The sequence below is a fragment of the Spinacia oleracea genome, chromosome 2 (genome assembly GCF_020520425.1).
Source record: "Spinacia oleracea cultivar Varoflay chromosome 2, BTI_SOV_V1, whole genome shotgun sequence".
Lineage (NCBI taxonomy): Eukaryota > Viridiplantae > Streptophyta > Magnoliopsida > Caryophyllales > Amaranthaceae > Spinacia > Spinacia oleracea.
In genome coordinates, this window is record NC_079488.1 from 100,025,884 (window position 1) to 100,042,138 (window position 16,255).

The 16,255-nt window shown below is 33.8% G+C and overlaps 1 protein-coding gene and 1 long non-coding RNA gene across 2 annotated transcripts; one reads left to right on the top strand and one right to left on the bottom strand.

Moving 5' to 3' along the window:
• Positions 1-1,875: 1,875 nt before the first annotated feature.
• On the bottom strand, positions 1,876-4,693 carry LOC130467130 (uncharacterized). The gene is made up of 4 exons (XR_008927290.1): positions 4,280-4,693; positions 3,890-4,001; positions 3,169-3,233; positions 1,876-2,150 (listed from the first exon to the last, which is right to left on the bottom strand). It is a non-coding gene; the product is annotated as an uncharacterized lncRNA (long non-coding RNA).
• A 3,165-nt stretch (positions 4,694-7,858) lies between these two features.
• LOC110802807 (cysteine desulfurase 1, chloroplastic) lies at positions 7,859-14,962 on the top strand. Its single transcript, XM_022008263.2, has 10 exons — positions 7,859-8,191; positions 8,818-8,951; positions 9,128-9,287; positions 11,129-11,315; positions 12,466-12,611; positions 12,686-12,758; positions 12,860-12,923; positions 13,253-13,352; positions 14,219-14,377; positions 14,570-14,962. The coding sequence occupies exons 1-10, from the start codon at positions 7,937-7,939 to the stop codon at positions 14,744-14,746; spliced, it is 1,455 nt and encodes a 484-aa protein (XP_021863955.1). The 5' UTR covers positions 7,859-7,936; the 3' UTR covers positions 14,747-14,962.
• The last annotated feature ends 1,293 nt before the right edge of the window (positions 14,963-16,255 follow it).

Sequence of the window (16,255 nt, forward strand, 5' to 3'; positions counted from 1 at the left end):
AATATTCCCATTCGGGTGCCCAAAATAAACTCATGATCATTTGGATTATCAATAATCTAACTCTATTCCTCAAAAGAATGTTAATAACAATTTCTAAACCATAATAACGCACTTGTCCTCAAATTAACATAAAAGTTCTATGACACAAACATAAACTATTGTTGGCGAATAATGGAATTCTCAAACTGGAAATGAATACTTTAACTTCTATTGCTAACTCTATAAAGGTTTATTACATCCTTGAAAATAATAAAGAACATTTCAAACTTCAATAAACTTTAACTTTAAACTGTTGTAGCTTCGCTACTTATTCTTTAAAACATAAAAGAGCTAATTAACTATTTATGACTTCAAAATATTTGTGGCCTCTTGCCTATCCATTGCTCCTGAAACTTGCGGAGTGAAATTTAGATCTCAAAATCATCAAACTCTTCTCCAGGGTCTTCATCTTCTTCCATATCTTTATCTTGATTAGGCTCACTTGCCACCTCCTGTTCACTTTCGAGCTATGCATCTGAATCACTAGAAATTCAATGGTTGGCTCATGGGCCACTAGGTTAGGATTCTCTGCCTCAACACCTACATTCTCATTCTCCACAGCTACATCATTTTCTTCTAGGTCATTATTTACACTTATTCCCATAGGTTCTTCTGTAACGGCATCTCCAACATGACTCCCTACGATTTTACCGTCTCTAAACCCACTTTCTGCCGCCTCAATAATGGTGGTCAGAATTTCTGAATCATATTTCCATCTACCATCCCAAGTCCCATACTTAGTCAAGTTTGGAGTTCCATTATCAGAATGCATGTCTTTAAACTTTTCCTTGAGTTCTAGGTATGGAAATTTGTTAGGTAAGCAATTAATGATAGTGGCTGCTATGATATCCTTTCTCATTAAGATAGGTTGCCCATGAACTTTAGCATAATATTCACATCCAAACACAATTTTCTTCACGTAAATATCAGGGGTTTCTATATCAAGTTTCTCGAAGGATCCTATGTTGGTATACTTGGAAAGAAACATTTTATTCCTGAAATAGACAATTCAAGGTCTCACTAACGATTTTCCAGCCAAAACATAAACAAGGTTCAATGATCAATAAGTTTGGTGGAATCAAACAATTCTTTATGCACATGTAAATGTAACACTTAAACAATTAGCACACGCACGTACATGACAATCAATTTCTAATGCTAGCGTTGACTAGCTACTAATGCACATATAATTCTATCTTATATGCCCTTCTTATACTACCCATCTCTCATAAACTAAATCATTGAAATAATTTAAATGACGAAGTAAAAGAACGATAATATAAGAAAATTATAACATAGAATAATAACATAAATAAAAATATAAAATAAATAAAGTAAAATGAATTAAGGAAATGCGTAGCGAATAAATTCGAAAATAAAGTTATTAATTCGAAAAAGATTTTATATTTCCTAACTAACGAATTCTAACTTTTAAACCAACTAAAAAAAAATTGAACTCCTTTTTAAAAAAAAAAAAATTGTATTCATATTATTTTTATTTATTTGTTTGAATAATAAATAATAAGAAAAATAAAAATGTCGAAAGTATCACTTTAACTTGGAAAAATAATTTGATTTCGAACGTAAATAAGGAATATCGTATACTTTCAAACAAGATAAAAGGAAATCGGCCCCCCAAAAAAAAAAGTACCAATTTTTGAACACTATAATCCGTAGAAACTCGATTTTTAAGAAATTTATTTTGAATAACTAGATGGTTAGGCGCCTAGAAATTTATTAAAATAAAACCTTAGCTCTGATACCACTTTGTAACACCCCGACAATTCTCTCTTTTCTAAAATAACCTTTTAATATAAAACATAGAGAATTATCAAGGCATTATCGCCCGTGTGAAAACGTTACGGCTTATTCAGAATTTTGCAGCGGAAAACATAAAACTAACTTTTAGGTTCATAAATAATCTATTACATATTAGGTCCAAACCAATTAACTGAATTAAGGAAATACGAATAGTACGACAAATTTCAAATCCAAGTTAACAAATTAAATCACTTAATTAAACGAATAGAACTACAAGCTCTCTAATCCCGATCCCAATGATGCATCATCTTCAAACCTGTAGATGGGCAACGCTTATTGGTCCTTAGAGACTGCTCACCAAAGATGGGTCATCACAGGATCAATAAGGCATAGCCATGATCAACACACACAAACAAAGCACGTAATCAGCAAAGCTGAGTACTACATACTAAAACAACAACAATCCTAGCATGATACTATCAAACCAACAACCCTAACATGATACTAATAAATATAAGGAAAGACAGACAAAACATAATAAATTGACGATTATACTTGACTAGACTAAGCTAGGCTTAATAACCATAATATTATTTTAGTTGAAATAGACAATGGACCGAGTTGACCATCCAGAAGTCTTCACTAAGGAAGACGAGGTACGGGCGCGACTCCGTAACCTCAGTGACCTGCGATATCGAGGAACGTTTAAATAAAAATAGGACACGGTGATCAATCCGGTCCCAGAAAAGGCCATGGGCTACCACCATGAACCCCAACTCCTGTTTGTCCGTCACTTCAGACGTGCACAGTCTAAAGCTATTGCTATTCAGTTTCACTTTACATGACTTACAAATTGAGATTCCGTTATGACTCAACCATTACATAAGACAGACAATTCACATTTGTTCACAACTGTTTTTATCTTGGAATTAAGTAAGTGATCATAAAAGCATCAATCAAGACTCATTCCAACTTAACCAACCTTTCCTTTAACCATGAGCAACCCTGTATATGGGCATAAAGTTTCAACTTACTAAACAAGGTCCTCCGCCCTTATAAAGTAGTGAAAAGATAGAAAGGGAACAACAACCAATTGATCCAACCCAATCATATAGAATAATCTAGTGTTCCCAACCAACATGTTTGTATCAAACATCCATACTAACATGTTACAGTTCTTATAGTGCAAAATAAGTTCAATAAGTTTGTCCAACAGTATTAAACATGCACATTCAATATAACCCAGTTCGTCCATAATATCAACATCACCAAGTTCAACAACAATATCAACATAACCAAGTTCAACAACAAGATTCAACATGGTTTCAACAATTAGCACACGTTCCAAGCACACAGGTATGTACGTACCTTGTGTAAACAAACTGATAGGCCACTTTAACACTTTCAAAAGTCGCCCACAAAGAATTCTCCGCCTAAAACAATCAAGAAACGTACCTAAATCAATTCCTAATCATTGGAAACCATAACAAAGCATTCTAAATGCATCCTAAACATATTTAGAACATTTCCCAATATCAAAACTTAAACCTTTGATTTCCTATCATCATAATTATTAAATTAGTGATTGAAATTCGTTGAAAACTCTTTGCAAACATCGTACTTTAAATTTTCAGAAACATAACTAATTTCAACTATTCCAAAACATAATTAACATTCTTAAGATCATAAAAATAATAGCTTTAATAATGTATAATCATTCTATTATGATTTTAGAACATTAAAACCTTAAAAATCCATGCTTTAATAATTAAATTCCTTATTTCAATTCAACTATGTAATCTGAAAATTAAATTATCAATTAAGCATAATGTAAAATCTGAAAATCTAACTTAATCATAAAAACTTATAATTTATATTCACGAAACATGAATTAAGTTAATAAAACTTCATTAAAACCCTAATTTAAACGTAATTAACAAATCTGAAAATAATTAAATTAATTTCGACAACATATAATCTAAAAATTAGTAATTAAATCATAAAAACCATAAATTTATTCAATCAAAACATAAATTAAATTGATAAAATATAATTAAAACATTTAATTACTTAGGGTTTAAGAAATAACCAAAAGAGAGAAGGAAAGAAGGCTGGCCGGAGGTGGTTCAGCGGCGCGGCGGCGCGGCGGCAATGGGGCGGTGGTGCGCGCGGCAATGGGGCGGTGGTGCGCGCGGTGGTGGCTGCCGCAACAACATAACACGAGTGAGGAGGATGAATAAACAACAAGGGAAAGGGGAACGAAAGGGAACAAAAGAAAACGAAAGGGAAGAGGAAGAGGTATCGACGGAGGACGGCTGGTGGCAGAGCCGCACACGGTGGTGCGTGGTTGGGCGTAGTGACGAATGCTGGTGGTCCTCGGTGGTGGTTGTGCGAAAAATGAAAGCCACAATTAAGGGGAGAGGAGGAGTGATAAACGGAAAGGGAGATCGAAGAAGAAACAGAGGGGAGAGGAAGTTACCGACGGCGGCGTGCAGGTGGAAGGGTGGTCGCGGCGGCGGCTGTTGATGGTGGTTGACGCAGGCGGAGAGGGGGCTGCAAGGAGGAGAGGGAGGAGGTTGGTTTCACGTGAAGGAGGAGGAATAAGGAGGGTTTGGGATTTGAGTTTTACGTGAAGTAAAAACAAGGAGAGGGTTATGGGTTTACTTGGTAGTTTATTTAACTTGGGCTTTACTACTTGGGCTAGGATTAAGATTTAGTTTGTTGAATCCAAAATGGTTAGGATTGCTTCCTAATTTCAATCGAACGGAATTTCGTAATTCGAATTCGTTTTAACTTAAAATTCTAAAATCATTTTCAATTTCGTAAATCGTTGAAAATATTAAAATGTAATAAATAAATATACGTTAATTATATTATTTATTTCCAAAATTCGTAAATTCTTATTTAAATATATTAAATATACGTTAAAATATATAAATGAAATGTATAAAATTACGGGGGATTACACTTTTATTCTTTCTTTTTGTATTGTTTGTTCTTTCTTGTTGTACTGTTTGTTCTTTCTTGTTGTTTTTTAAATTCATTCATCAAACTTATTGTTGTATTGTTTGTTCTTTCATGTTGGCTTTAAAATTCATCATAAAATTGTTCATAATTGTTGTATTGTTTGTTCTTTTTTATATTGTTTGTTCTTTTTTGTTGAATTATTTGTTCTTTCTTGTTTATTTTTTTGTTCATAATAATTATCTGTTTATTGTTTGTTCTTTCTTGTTGTATTGTTTGTTCTTTCATGTTGGCTATAAAATTCATAATGAAATTGTTCACTTCATTGCTCTTTTATGTTTTTACAAGCGCCTATATTGTTTATTTCCAAATAAATAAATAAATGTTCATTTCCAAAATAGTAAATGTTCATTCCAAATAAATAAATAAATGTTCATTTTCGAAATAGTAAATGTTCATTTTTGTAGTTTATTTCCAAATAAATAAATAAATGTTCATTTCCAAAATAGTAAATGTTCATTCCAAATAAATAAATAAATGTTCATTTTCGAAATAGTAAATGTTCACTTTTGTACCAGTATTTGTTCTTTCTTGTTGTATTGTTTGTACTTTCATGTTGGCTTTAAAATTCATCATAAAATTGTTGTATTGGTTGTTCTTTTTTCTGGAATTTTATGTTCTTTTTTATATTGTTTGTTCTTTTTTGTTGAATTATTTGTTCTTTCTTGTTTATTTGTTTGTTCACAATTAATATATGGTTAATGTTCATAATGAAATTGTCCACTTCATTGGTCTTTTATGTTTTTACAAGCGCCTATATTGTTTATTTCCAAATAAATAAATAAATGTTCATTTCCAAAATAGTAAATGTTCATTCCAAATAACTAAATAAATGTTCATTTTCGAAATAGTAAATGTTCATTTTTGTAGTTTATTTCCAAATAAATAAATAAATGTTCATTTCCAAAATAGTAAATGTTCATTCAAAATAAATAAATAAATGTTCATTTCCGAAATAGTAAATGTTCATTTTTGTACCAGTATATTAATGTTTATTTTAAACAACACAAAACGACATCGTTTTGGATGGGGGTACAGCCAGCTTTGGCTGTACCCGGGTATAGCCAGCTTTGGCTGTACCCGGGTATAGCCAAAAATTTGCGGGTAGTAGTGCGCAATTTTTTGGGTGTACCCGAGCTGGCTATACCATATCCAAAACGACGTTGTTTTGTGTTGTTTAAGATGAACATTAATATACTGGTATTAAAATGAACATTTACTATTTTGGAAATGAACATTTATTTATTTATTTGGAAATGAACATTTATCTACTCATTCGAATATGAACGTTTATCTAATTATTTGGCAATCCATATTTATTCAACCAATTTAGAAATGAACATTTATCTACTGATTGTGAAATGAGTATTTACTAATTTTAAAATGAACTTAGTTATTGCATTACTATGTCATTACTTTGAACATATATTTACATATATTGAGCAATTAAAACATGTCAAATGACATATTTTACCAAAAAATTGAACATTTTAGGCATTGCCTTTGTAAAATTGTACTTGAATTATAAGATACTAGTCTTATATGCACGCGATGCGTGCGATATAAGAAACAAATTTGCTTTATTACATTTAAACCTGAAATAACATATAAAAATATAATATAAATGCGATGCGTGCGAAAATAAGAAACAGATAAGTTAGATAGAGTCGAACGCATATAAACAGATTGATTAAAATGGTATGAATTTATTTAAGGGGTAAGATTGATTAAAATGCTTCTTTAGGCTTTCTTATTGGGTAAGTTTGCATTATATTCTCTATTCTATAAGTGTGGAGGGTATTTTAGTAATCCAAGGGGGACACCAAAAGTGGATTTACTGAAATAACCTCAGCTCTCACTTATATAACAAAGATTAGTAGAAATCATCAACTTATTTTTCTATATCTTCAATCTTGAATCTTGCTTTTGATGTTGTCTCGAGTTCTTATAAGTTTGAATGTGTGTATGAAGTGTAATTTGAACACAATATTTGACTTTGACGGTTTCACTTTCCTCATTGTTGTAGGCTGAAAATGAAAATAATAAGTAATTTGATATGATGATCACAACTAATTTAAAATTGAACATTTACTGATTTGAAAATGATGAGCAAGCAAATAAAACAAATAGGTTAAAAAGAAAGAACAAGGGTTTAAAAGATGCTCCGTAATAGAACAAGAAAAAACAAAGAATACAAAAGGTATGACAATCTTATTATGAACATTAACCAGATGATTATTATGAACAAACGCATAAACAAGAAAGAACAAACAATTAAACAAAAAAGAACAAACAATATAAAAAAGAACATAAAATTACAGAAGAAAGAAAAAACATCACAACAATTATGAACAATTTTATGATAAATTTAAAAAATAACACGAAAGAACAAACAATACAACAAGAAAGAACAAACAATACAAAAAGAAAGAACAAACAATACATGCGCTTGTAAAAACATAAAAGATCGATGGAGAGCTTAATTTCATTATGAACATTAACCAGATGATTATAATGAATCAAACAAATAAACAAGAAAGAACAAACAATATAAAAAAGAACATAAACTTTAGTTTAAAAGCACATTTTTACGGTTTAAAGCACATTTTTACAATTTTAACAAACATATGTTTTTTCAAATACTATAATACGGAGTATTTCTTCTAATTAAGAAAAAAAATCTAAACCTAAGAGGTAAGCAACCAACAAAAATTTACATGTCCTCTCAATCTTTTGCACTAAAGTTTGAGAACCCAATTTATTAAAGTGTAGATTTTAATTTCCTTACCGGTTAATTGAATACCTTTTAATAATATGTTCTATTATTAACAATATGTGCTTTTATGAGCTATAAAGATATGATTTTACTATGTAGAAATGTGCTTTTAAATATAAAAATGTGTTTTTAAAGGGGTTAAAAGTAATAAACCAGCCGGTTACACGTAGGTCTAAATACAACCGGTGAACCGGGTGTACCTTCTACCAATTGGTATAAACTCGTGTTATCTTATTTCCGTCAATTTTTTTTTAGTACTTCGTATATTTCTTTCATCCAATTTTTGTTCGATCTCTCTCTCTCAACTGAATGCTTTTGGAGGTGGTATAGTGTTTCATGTTTGTGAATCACAAGCCGTATCCAAAGATAAGAAAGATGGGAATCGGAATTGGAGGTGCAACTTTGAAGCCCTCGACTTCTTCGCTCAATTATCTTCTCTTCAACCCGAATCCCTTTTCCAGTTCAACCCGTATTGGCGTCCGAAGATCATCAGTTGCTCACTGCTCTTCAGCTTCCGCTTCAATTGTCACCCATAATCAATCCCTTTCTCTTGGCCACTCCACTCGTCCCGATTTTCCTATTCTTCACCAGGTTTTTTGTTCTTGCAAAATTTCTGTATTTGTTTTCGTAACTTAATTGAATTATTATGTCTTTTTGCTTTATTTTCTTGGGGTTAATTTGATGAATTGTATTTTTGGTGTTAGTATTGCTGTAATTGTTGCATATGCTGCAGTTCAGAATTAATAGTCACCTTGATATTTTGTTTTGGACTCGTTTTCTGACATTTAATTTGCGTCGGAGAGATTATCATTTTTTCAGTGGACTATGGAGGTACTGTATTATTTTGGCACTTGTAGTGTTAACCTTAGAGTTAAAAAAGAGGGTGTTTGTTACTTATTTCGGAATTTGTAGATCAAAGGATTTGGACAAGTTGATTCTTGGTTCAGGTATCGGGGATGGGGGTGATGGAAAATTTACTTTTATCAAAAATTGACATAGAAGGAAGTAATCCTTTTTGTTTTCTACTAGTGAGTTGTTGTCGGATTTATCGGGTTCATATGGGTTTTGAATCTCTTTTATCTGCTGTCAAATAATGGGTTTGATTTTGTATGTATCATGATATTGTGTAGTTGATTGTGATTTGATTCTGATGAGGTTAGTGGGTAATTGGTTATTGGTGTGGAAGTTGTTGTAATGTTGAGTTGCTGCACTCACAGGAGGTAAATGGGCGAAAGCTTGTCTACTTGGATAGTGCAGCAACTTCTCAAAAGCCGTCATCTGTATTGAAGGCTTTGCTGAACTACTATGAAGAATACAACTCAAATGTGCACAGAGGCATACACTTTTTGAGGTATTGACACCATGCTAGAGCTGTTCTGATCATTATTTCCTCCAATTGAACACTTATTTTCCATCTGGAAACCTTGATCAACAATTGAGGTTTTCGGGGATAAGGATTTTATTCAAGTTGACTATATTTCCCTTGTGTACGATTTTGTTGGTAACCTGATGAATCGTGTAATTCAGTGCGAAGGCAACAGATGGATACGAGCTAGCAAGGAAAAAGGTGGCAACATTCATCAATGCTAAAGAGTCCAGTGAGATTATTTTCACAAGAAATGCTACTGAAGCAATCAACCTAGTGGCTTATTCTTGGGGTCTCTCTAATATAAGAGCTGGTGATGAGGTATTCTTTTGTACAAACTACAAGCTAGCTGTACTACATGCCGATTTTACTGCCCTGAAATTGCAGCACTTTTTATTATTATCATTTTGATCCATTAAACATATTTAATGTGAATGATGTCAATAATTTTAGCACTATTCATTTCCCCTTTTTCTTGACAAGAAAGTTGGAAACCCCAGCCAAGTTTATGCTTACTGAGAGAGTAACTTCCAGTTGGATAAACTAGAGGATTTGAGGCAGCCAGAATGTGTATATGGGAAAACTGTATCTGCATATTATTATATAGATGTAAATAAGAGTTGGTGGAAGAAAGAGCCGCTTCCTTCCTCAAATTTTCTTCTACCTATTTCAAGGCGGTGATATGGGCATACAAACACTGTAAACCAATCAGGAGACATGTCTGAGGAGCAGTAGCCACTAAGGGGTTACCAGGCTAACCGAGTGGCGATTCTGCAAAGGTTTTGTTTTGTTTGGAATTGAATGTATTACAGTATTGTTTCTGGCAAGTCCTTTTGTTTGTCTTGGGGAAAACTTCGACAAATGGGTAGTTTGTCTTGCCTACCTGATTTTCTCTTCTATCCAAACTAGGAACCATGCAACCAATTTACCAAAGGAAAGGGTCCTCCATTGAAATAATGTTTATCTAGGGAGCTTGGGTCTCCTGCTTGTCTTTTGTCATTGAAAGGGGTTGACTCTCTAAGTTCGTCCTATATTGACATGTTTCTATTTTGTGAATAATGGACTAGGCTATTTGATTTGACTATCATTATCATTATCATTACCCCATTGCCTCAAAGAGACTCCCGCAAGAAGCGGGGTAAGGGGGGGTCGGATGTACGCAACCTTACCCTTGATTTGACTATGATACCCAAAATTTTGTCTAAACTGGCTGACCTGCTTGGGATTAGAGTATCCTCTTCTCTTGGAAGTGTAGTTGCTTAGATATGGATTGTAAAGCAAGTGAAGACTTTCTTTGCGTTGAAATTTGAAAGGATTTGCAACTTCAGTTTTTTGAAGTGTTTTAGGCAATATTCCATCTGATTAGATGTTTATATATCAATACATGCTATGATGCCAATGAAACAATCCCTGGCAGCCTCACTTCCAAAACAGGCCCTAAAATGTATCTATACCAAATGATAGCCCTATGAGAGAATCAGTTGCCGTGGTAAGGAGTAAGCACCATAAGGTTAGAGAATATACTGAAAGTTTCAGCTTTTGTATCGAAGAAATAAGTCATTAGGTTGAATGGGATGAGTTATCATTAACCACATGTTCTTACACGGCCTTTTAATTAGCTGCCAATGTCTATGCATTCCGTGGGTGTTTGTTTTCTTGCGTATTTAGTAGCCATATGTTACATCAACATGCACGGTTGTTTTTATTGAAAAGTTAAATGTTCAGTTGGTTTCTCTTGATAAGAATGGCAAGATATTATCGGTCTCCTCTCTTGTATTAGTCATGGTTTAGATTCCTTCAGGATCTAGCATGATGTACATGTCTGCCTCTTTAAATACAATGTGGCATTTTTGTCCTCTATAGTTACACCTCTTCTTGACTCTTTTTCCAACCAAATTACTGATATTATTGCTTTAAAGGGACAAATTAATCCATATGTTTGAGTTCTAAATGAAGCCATGAATTAAACTTCAGCAGGTAGCTACAGTTTGTGCCCTTCATTAAGTAAAATCATCCAACTATCTGAGTCCTGCTTTGTAGATAGGTACTACAAAGTATTTGTTATTGTGGGACCTGTTTAATTAAATTCGTATGTTCTGTAAATTTTCTTTGGAATTATTTGGTGCATGTCTAATTTTGCTCTGGAACAACTTTGTTTGCAGATCATCCTTACTGTTGCAGAACATCACAGTGCTATTGTTCCTTGGCAATTTGTAGCTCAGAAGACTGGCGCCGTTTTAAAATTTGTGAGTTTGACCGAAGAAGAAGTTCCGGATGCCATGAAATTGTTAGAGTTATTGTCAAAAAAGACAAAGCTTGTGGTTGTTCATCACGTCTCAAATGTTCTTGGTACGTGAAACTAATTGCTTGATGGTTCTTTCCTAACTAACAATCCTCGAATTGACTGGGATATATTATTGTTTCACTGCACCTAGATAAGCTGATTTCTGAGTGGCAATAGTCTTGTAGATTTCAAGGAAAACATTCACTAAGGTTTCTGAGTTTTTCTATATTTTCACGAAGGAATCCTCATGTTTGACTTTGTACATTGACCCTGATATTTAGCATTTATTGTGTACCTTCCGCACAACTAAGATTTTCCAACAGACGTTTCAGCAAGAAGGAGAGGTTATTAAGGAGATTCTGTTTAAAGTTGCCTGTAGAGCTTCTGAGAAACAAAAGGAGCTGTTATTTGTGTACTCCCTCCGTCCCGGAATACTTGACCTGTTTTCCTTATCGGGCCGTCCCTTAATACTTGACCTGTTTCTAAAAATGGAAATATTCTAACAATATTATATTATTTCTCACTCCACCCCTATTAACCCACCTACCCCCTACTCCATACAAAAAATAATTAAAAATTCAACCCCTACTCTCCCCCAACCCCACCCCTTTACACATTTCCCACTAACTACATTAAAATAATACCCCACTATCAACTACTATCTATTAAATTAAATAAGTCAATTCAAGTCCCTTAAACTCTGTGCCGGTCAAACCGGGTCGAGTGTTCCGGGACGGAGGGAGTAATTTTTTTGTATCTTGTAGCGTTTTGTGATCGTTAATGGGTGTTGGGGTTTCTCTGTTGCTTTGAGTTGTATTGCACGTTATCCGATTACTTGGTAGTAATATTCTTTTATTTGTTTGCCAAAAAAGAAGACCATTTTCTGGTGTTGGAAGATGACTTGTCCTTTCCGTGTTTATTGTCGTTGTACTTGAAATATATGTGAAGTCAACATACCACAATAAAGAAAAAGATGTGAAAACAATGTCATGTTCGGATGCCTGAATATGGTTGTACATCTTGTAGAAGGCACCTTATATCAGCTTTATGTATTAATATTTTCAAGGTATCTCAAAGTACAAAATCTAACTTAAGAGTGTCTTTTTAAACAGACATCAGACTCTGTTAAATTATACCATAAGAGTTAATAATGGCATTGTTCTTTCTTCCATAAGGTTCCTGAATGTTTGGTACTTTCCATGTTATCTCTTGTAGCTTCGACTCTCCCCATAGTTGATATAGTGCGTTCAGCCCATGGTGTTGGAGCAAAAGTCTTGGTAGATGCTTGTCAAAGTGTTCCACATATGGTAGTTGATGTTCAGAGCCTTGATGCTGATTTTCTCGTTGCTTCTTCTCACAAGGTTTGGTTCTTCCAATATTCACGTTAGCTATTACATTGGAGATCTTTTTAAACAATGAGTAAACAATGCTTCAGATGTGTGGACCTACAGGTGTTGGATTCCTATACGGAAAAGAGGAACTCCTGGCAGCCATGCCTCCTTTCTTAGGTAGGAGTTTCGGTATTTTTATAGTAATATTGAATCTCGCCTGCATTAGCTACAGTTGCAGGCAACATAGGCAACATTGACGAACATGTATCTGCTTTTAGGTGGTGGAGAAATGATTGCTGATGTATATTTGGACCACTCCACCTATGCTGACCCTCCGTCCAGGTAGGTGTCTTAATAAGTGGATAATTAACTGCAGAAGCATCTAGAGTTTTCTAGTTGCATGAAGCTATTTCAGAACATTGCTGTTGTGTTTTTTTTTTTTCCTAATTGCCGCTGACTCAAATTATTTTTTCTTGCTTGGAATGCTGATTGAATATTGAAAAAATTGTAGCATGTTTCATTAAAGCTGCTGCATCTTGATTTGGCAAGGATAATTTGGGTCTTCATGCTACTTTATCACACGTTGAAAATATGAGATTTTCTAGTTTGTTTGTGTCACAGTGCTGGTTCTAACATTTGTTCTGATTTATGTTTCTCTGTGTATTGCTTAGATTTGAGGCTGGAACGCCAGCAATTGGAGAGGCTATTGGCTTAGGAGCAGCGATAGATTATCTATCAGAAATTGGCATGCAGAAGATACATGAATATGAGGTTTGTTTCAGTACTACCTCTCTGGTACATCACCCTATTCAATGATTTTGAACCAACACAAAACCGTCATCAGCTTTTTTGGTCGCTTTACAACTTTGTAAAATTTTATTGTTATTTTAACAAGTTAAGTCATGGCTTGGTCCTGTTGGGAATAGTATTTGTCTTTTGCATGTCTTTGGAGTTCTGAAATATTCAAACATCAATGGTTGGTAGAAAACATTTACTAAAGGTATAGTACAATTGAGTATAGTACACGCGCAATTGCACGGAAATTTTTTTAACCTTTGGAGTATGCCTCACGGACATATTTTCATCCCGAGAGTATCGGACTCCAGATATTGTGCTATGAATTAACATAGCTTACAGACCCAAACAGTGAGACTATGAACATAAAAGGGAGATTAAAAGAAGAACAAGTAATGATATGATTAAATTGATGATAAAATCACCGATTACAACCTAACCAATCTTTCGAGACGAATGGCACTCGCCCAATCCAATCTTACTACTCACTTTCCACAATATTCAGCATGCCTTTCCCATTCTCTAATGTGCTAGCACTCTTCCCTAACTAGCTCCCTAACTTATTCCCACGGCCACTCATATCTAACTTATAAAGATACTCCCTAAAAATCCCCTCTCCTTAATATTGGTTCATAGCATATTGCTGCACTAGGTGTTTTTTTCCCGCATTATCAGTAAAGCTAGGAAATGGTTACCGTTGTGTTATTCCCTGTCATTTTTATTTTATTTTAACAAAGTATGCATCTCTAAAGTATACACTTGGATATTGCATCTCATGGTCACTTAGAAAGTTTGAATTTGTTACTAGAGTTACTTTTTTTAAGATTCATATCTTTCTGTAGGTGGAATTAGCTGACTATCTATACGGAAAGCTAGCTGCTGTCCCTAAAGTCCGGATTTATGGGCCCGAGCCATCCCAGACAGTCCGGCGAGCTGCTCTTTGTTCATTTAATGTGGAGAACATACATCCAACTGATATTGCCACTTTTCTTGATCAACAGGTACAAATGTTCTTCCTTTTTTTTTAGCCTCATCTCATATAGTGGAGTAACCTTTACGGGTCATTTTAGATAATTCTAGTGGTGAATCCATCGTCTTGTCTGAAGTCTGCATGCATATATTTTTCTTCCCCGTTTTTTCTGAAAGGAGAAGAATATGGATTTAACCTTTGGCTTGTCTCATTCTTGCTCTAGCATGGAGTGGCCATCAGGTCAGGTCACCATTGTGCCCAACCTCTGCATCGCCATATAGGGACAAATGCTAGTGCTCGTGCTAGCCTATACTTCTACAACACCAAAGAGGACGTTGATCATTTCATCGAGGCACTTGATGACACTATTACGTTTTTTAATTCATTCATGTCGAAATGAAAAGGAAAGCTTGTAATGTTAGTCAAGGCATGTAATTTGTTTTAGAGGGTTGTTTGATCATATTGTACATTTGGTGTGATCCTGTAATTCTAAATGCAGCGTGTAATTTCTGATGGTCTTGGTTAAGTGTACTAACATGGTCAAATAATCATTTAGTCCACTCAATGATGTTTGAAGATCTTGTTGATGGGAATAACATCGTCAAATATCGTACAATTGTACCAAGTATTTAGTTTCTATGCTTCTCTTAAATGAAAACCAGAAAAAAAATCTTAAGATAATGCCAATTCCGGTGGTCACTGATTTGAGTACGTGGTTCTTTCGTGGGTACTAGATAAAAGAGATTCAGGACGGGTACAGTTTAAAATCCACACTCACCACACCACCTACAATGGTACAAATTTTATTCCCATGGTCATCAACCTTAAATCATCCTTATCTTCATCTAACAGGGGGCGGAGGGGGCGGACTAAGGCGGATTTCCAACAAAACCCGTAATACTAACATAGTAATATCTTTGTGATCATTCTTGTTATTAGACGGGGGCAACAAACGGTGTTGACAAGAGGGGGTTTGTTGCCAACACCGTTTGTTGCCCCCGTCTAATAACAAGAATGATCACAAAGATATTACTATGTTAGTATTGCGGGAAAGATATTAATAACAAGAATGATTACAAAGATATTAGTATTGGTGGTACATGATGTTGATGGAATCAGATTAACAATGGATGATGCTAGGAAAGTGGTTGGTTTATCCATGGGAAATATTCATGTTATTCCACCATTCGTACTCCAGCAAATCGGTTGCATTATGAAATTTTTCATACACCGATTAATCCAAAAATTTTAGGAAAAATTGACAAAAATAATCCCACCTTTCACTCATCTTCTCAAAATAATCCCAACTTTGGATTATTTTAGAATAATCCAAACTTTAGGGGTTACCTTCTCAAAATAATCCAAATTATCAATTTGCATATGTACAATAGACCCAAAATGGATTAGTAATGACAAGAAAAAAAGACTTCGGATTATTTTGAGAAGGTAACCTCTAAAGTTTGGATTATTCTAAAATAATCCAAACTTGGGATTATTTTTAGAAGATGTGTGAAAGTTGGGATTATTTATGTTAATTTTTCCAAAATTTTAAACTAAAACAAATGTGCTCTAAATTTTCCTATCATATTTTTTGTTCACAAAGTACGATAACACAGTTATTGGAGAAAAAAAAAGAAGAAAAAAAGTAACATAATACGGATGATTTCAAATCAATAACGGTAATTAATAAATAGTACAAATCATATGAGATAATCATAAATGAATAGATTTTTAAAATATATATTTAATCTCAAATTTTATTGACTTTTTTCATTTTTTTTATGTCCACTTTTATTTTATTTATTTCGTTACCTTTGCGAAAATGACACGTGACACTCGCAAAAAAGCCTGTTATTATTGTATCCCGTAATCAAAATTTGTAGAAGTAGAAAGAAATTAAAAAAAAAAA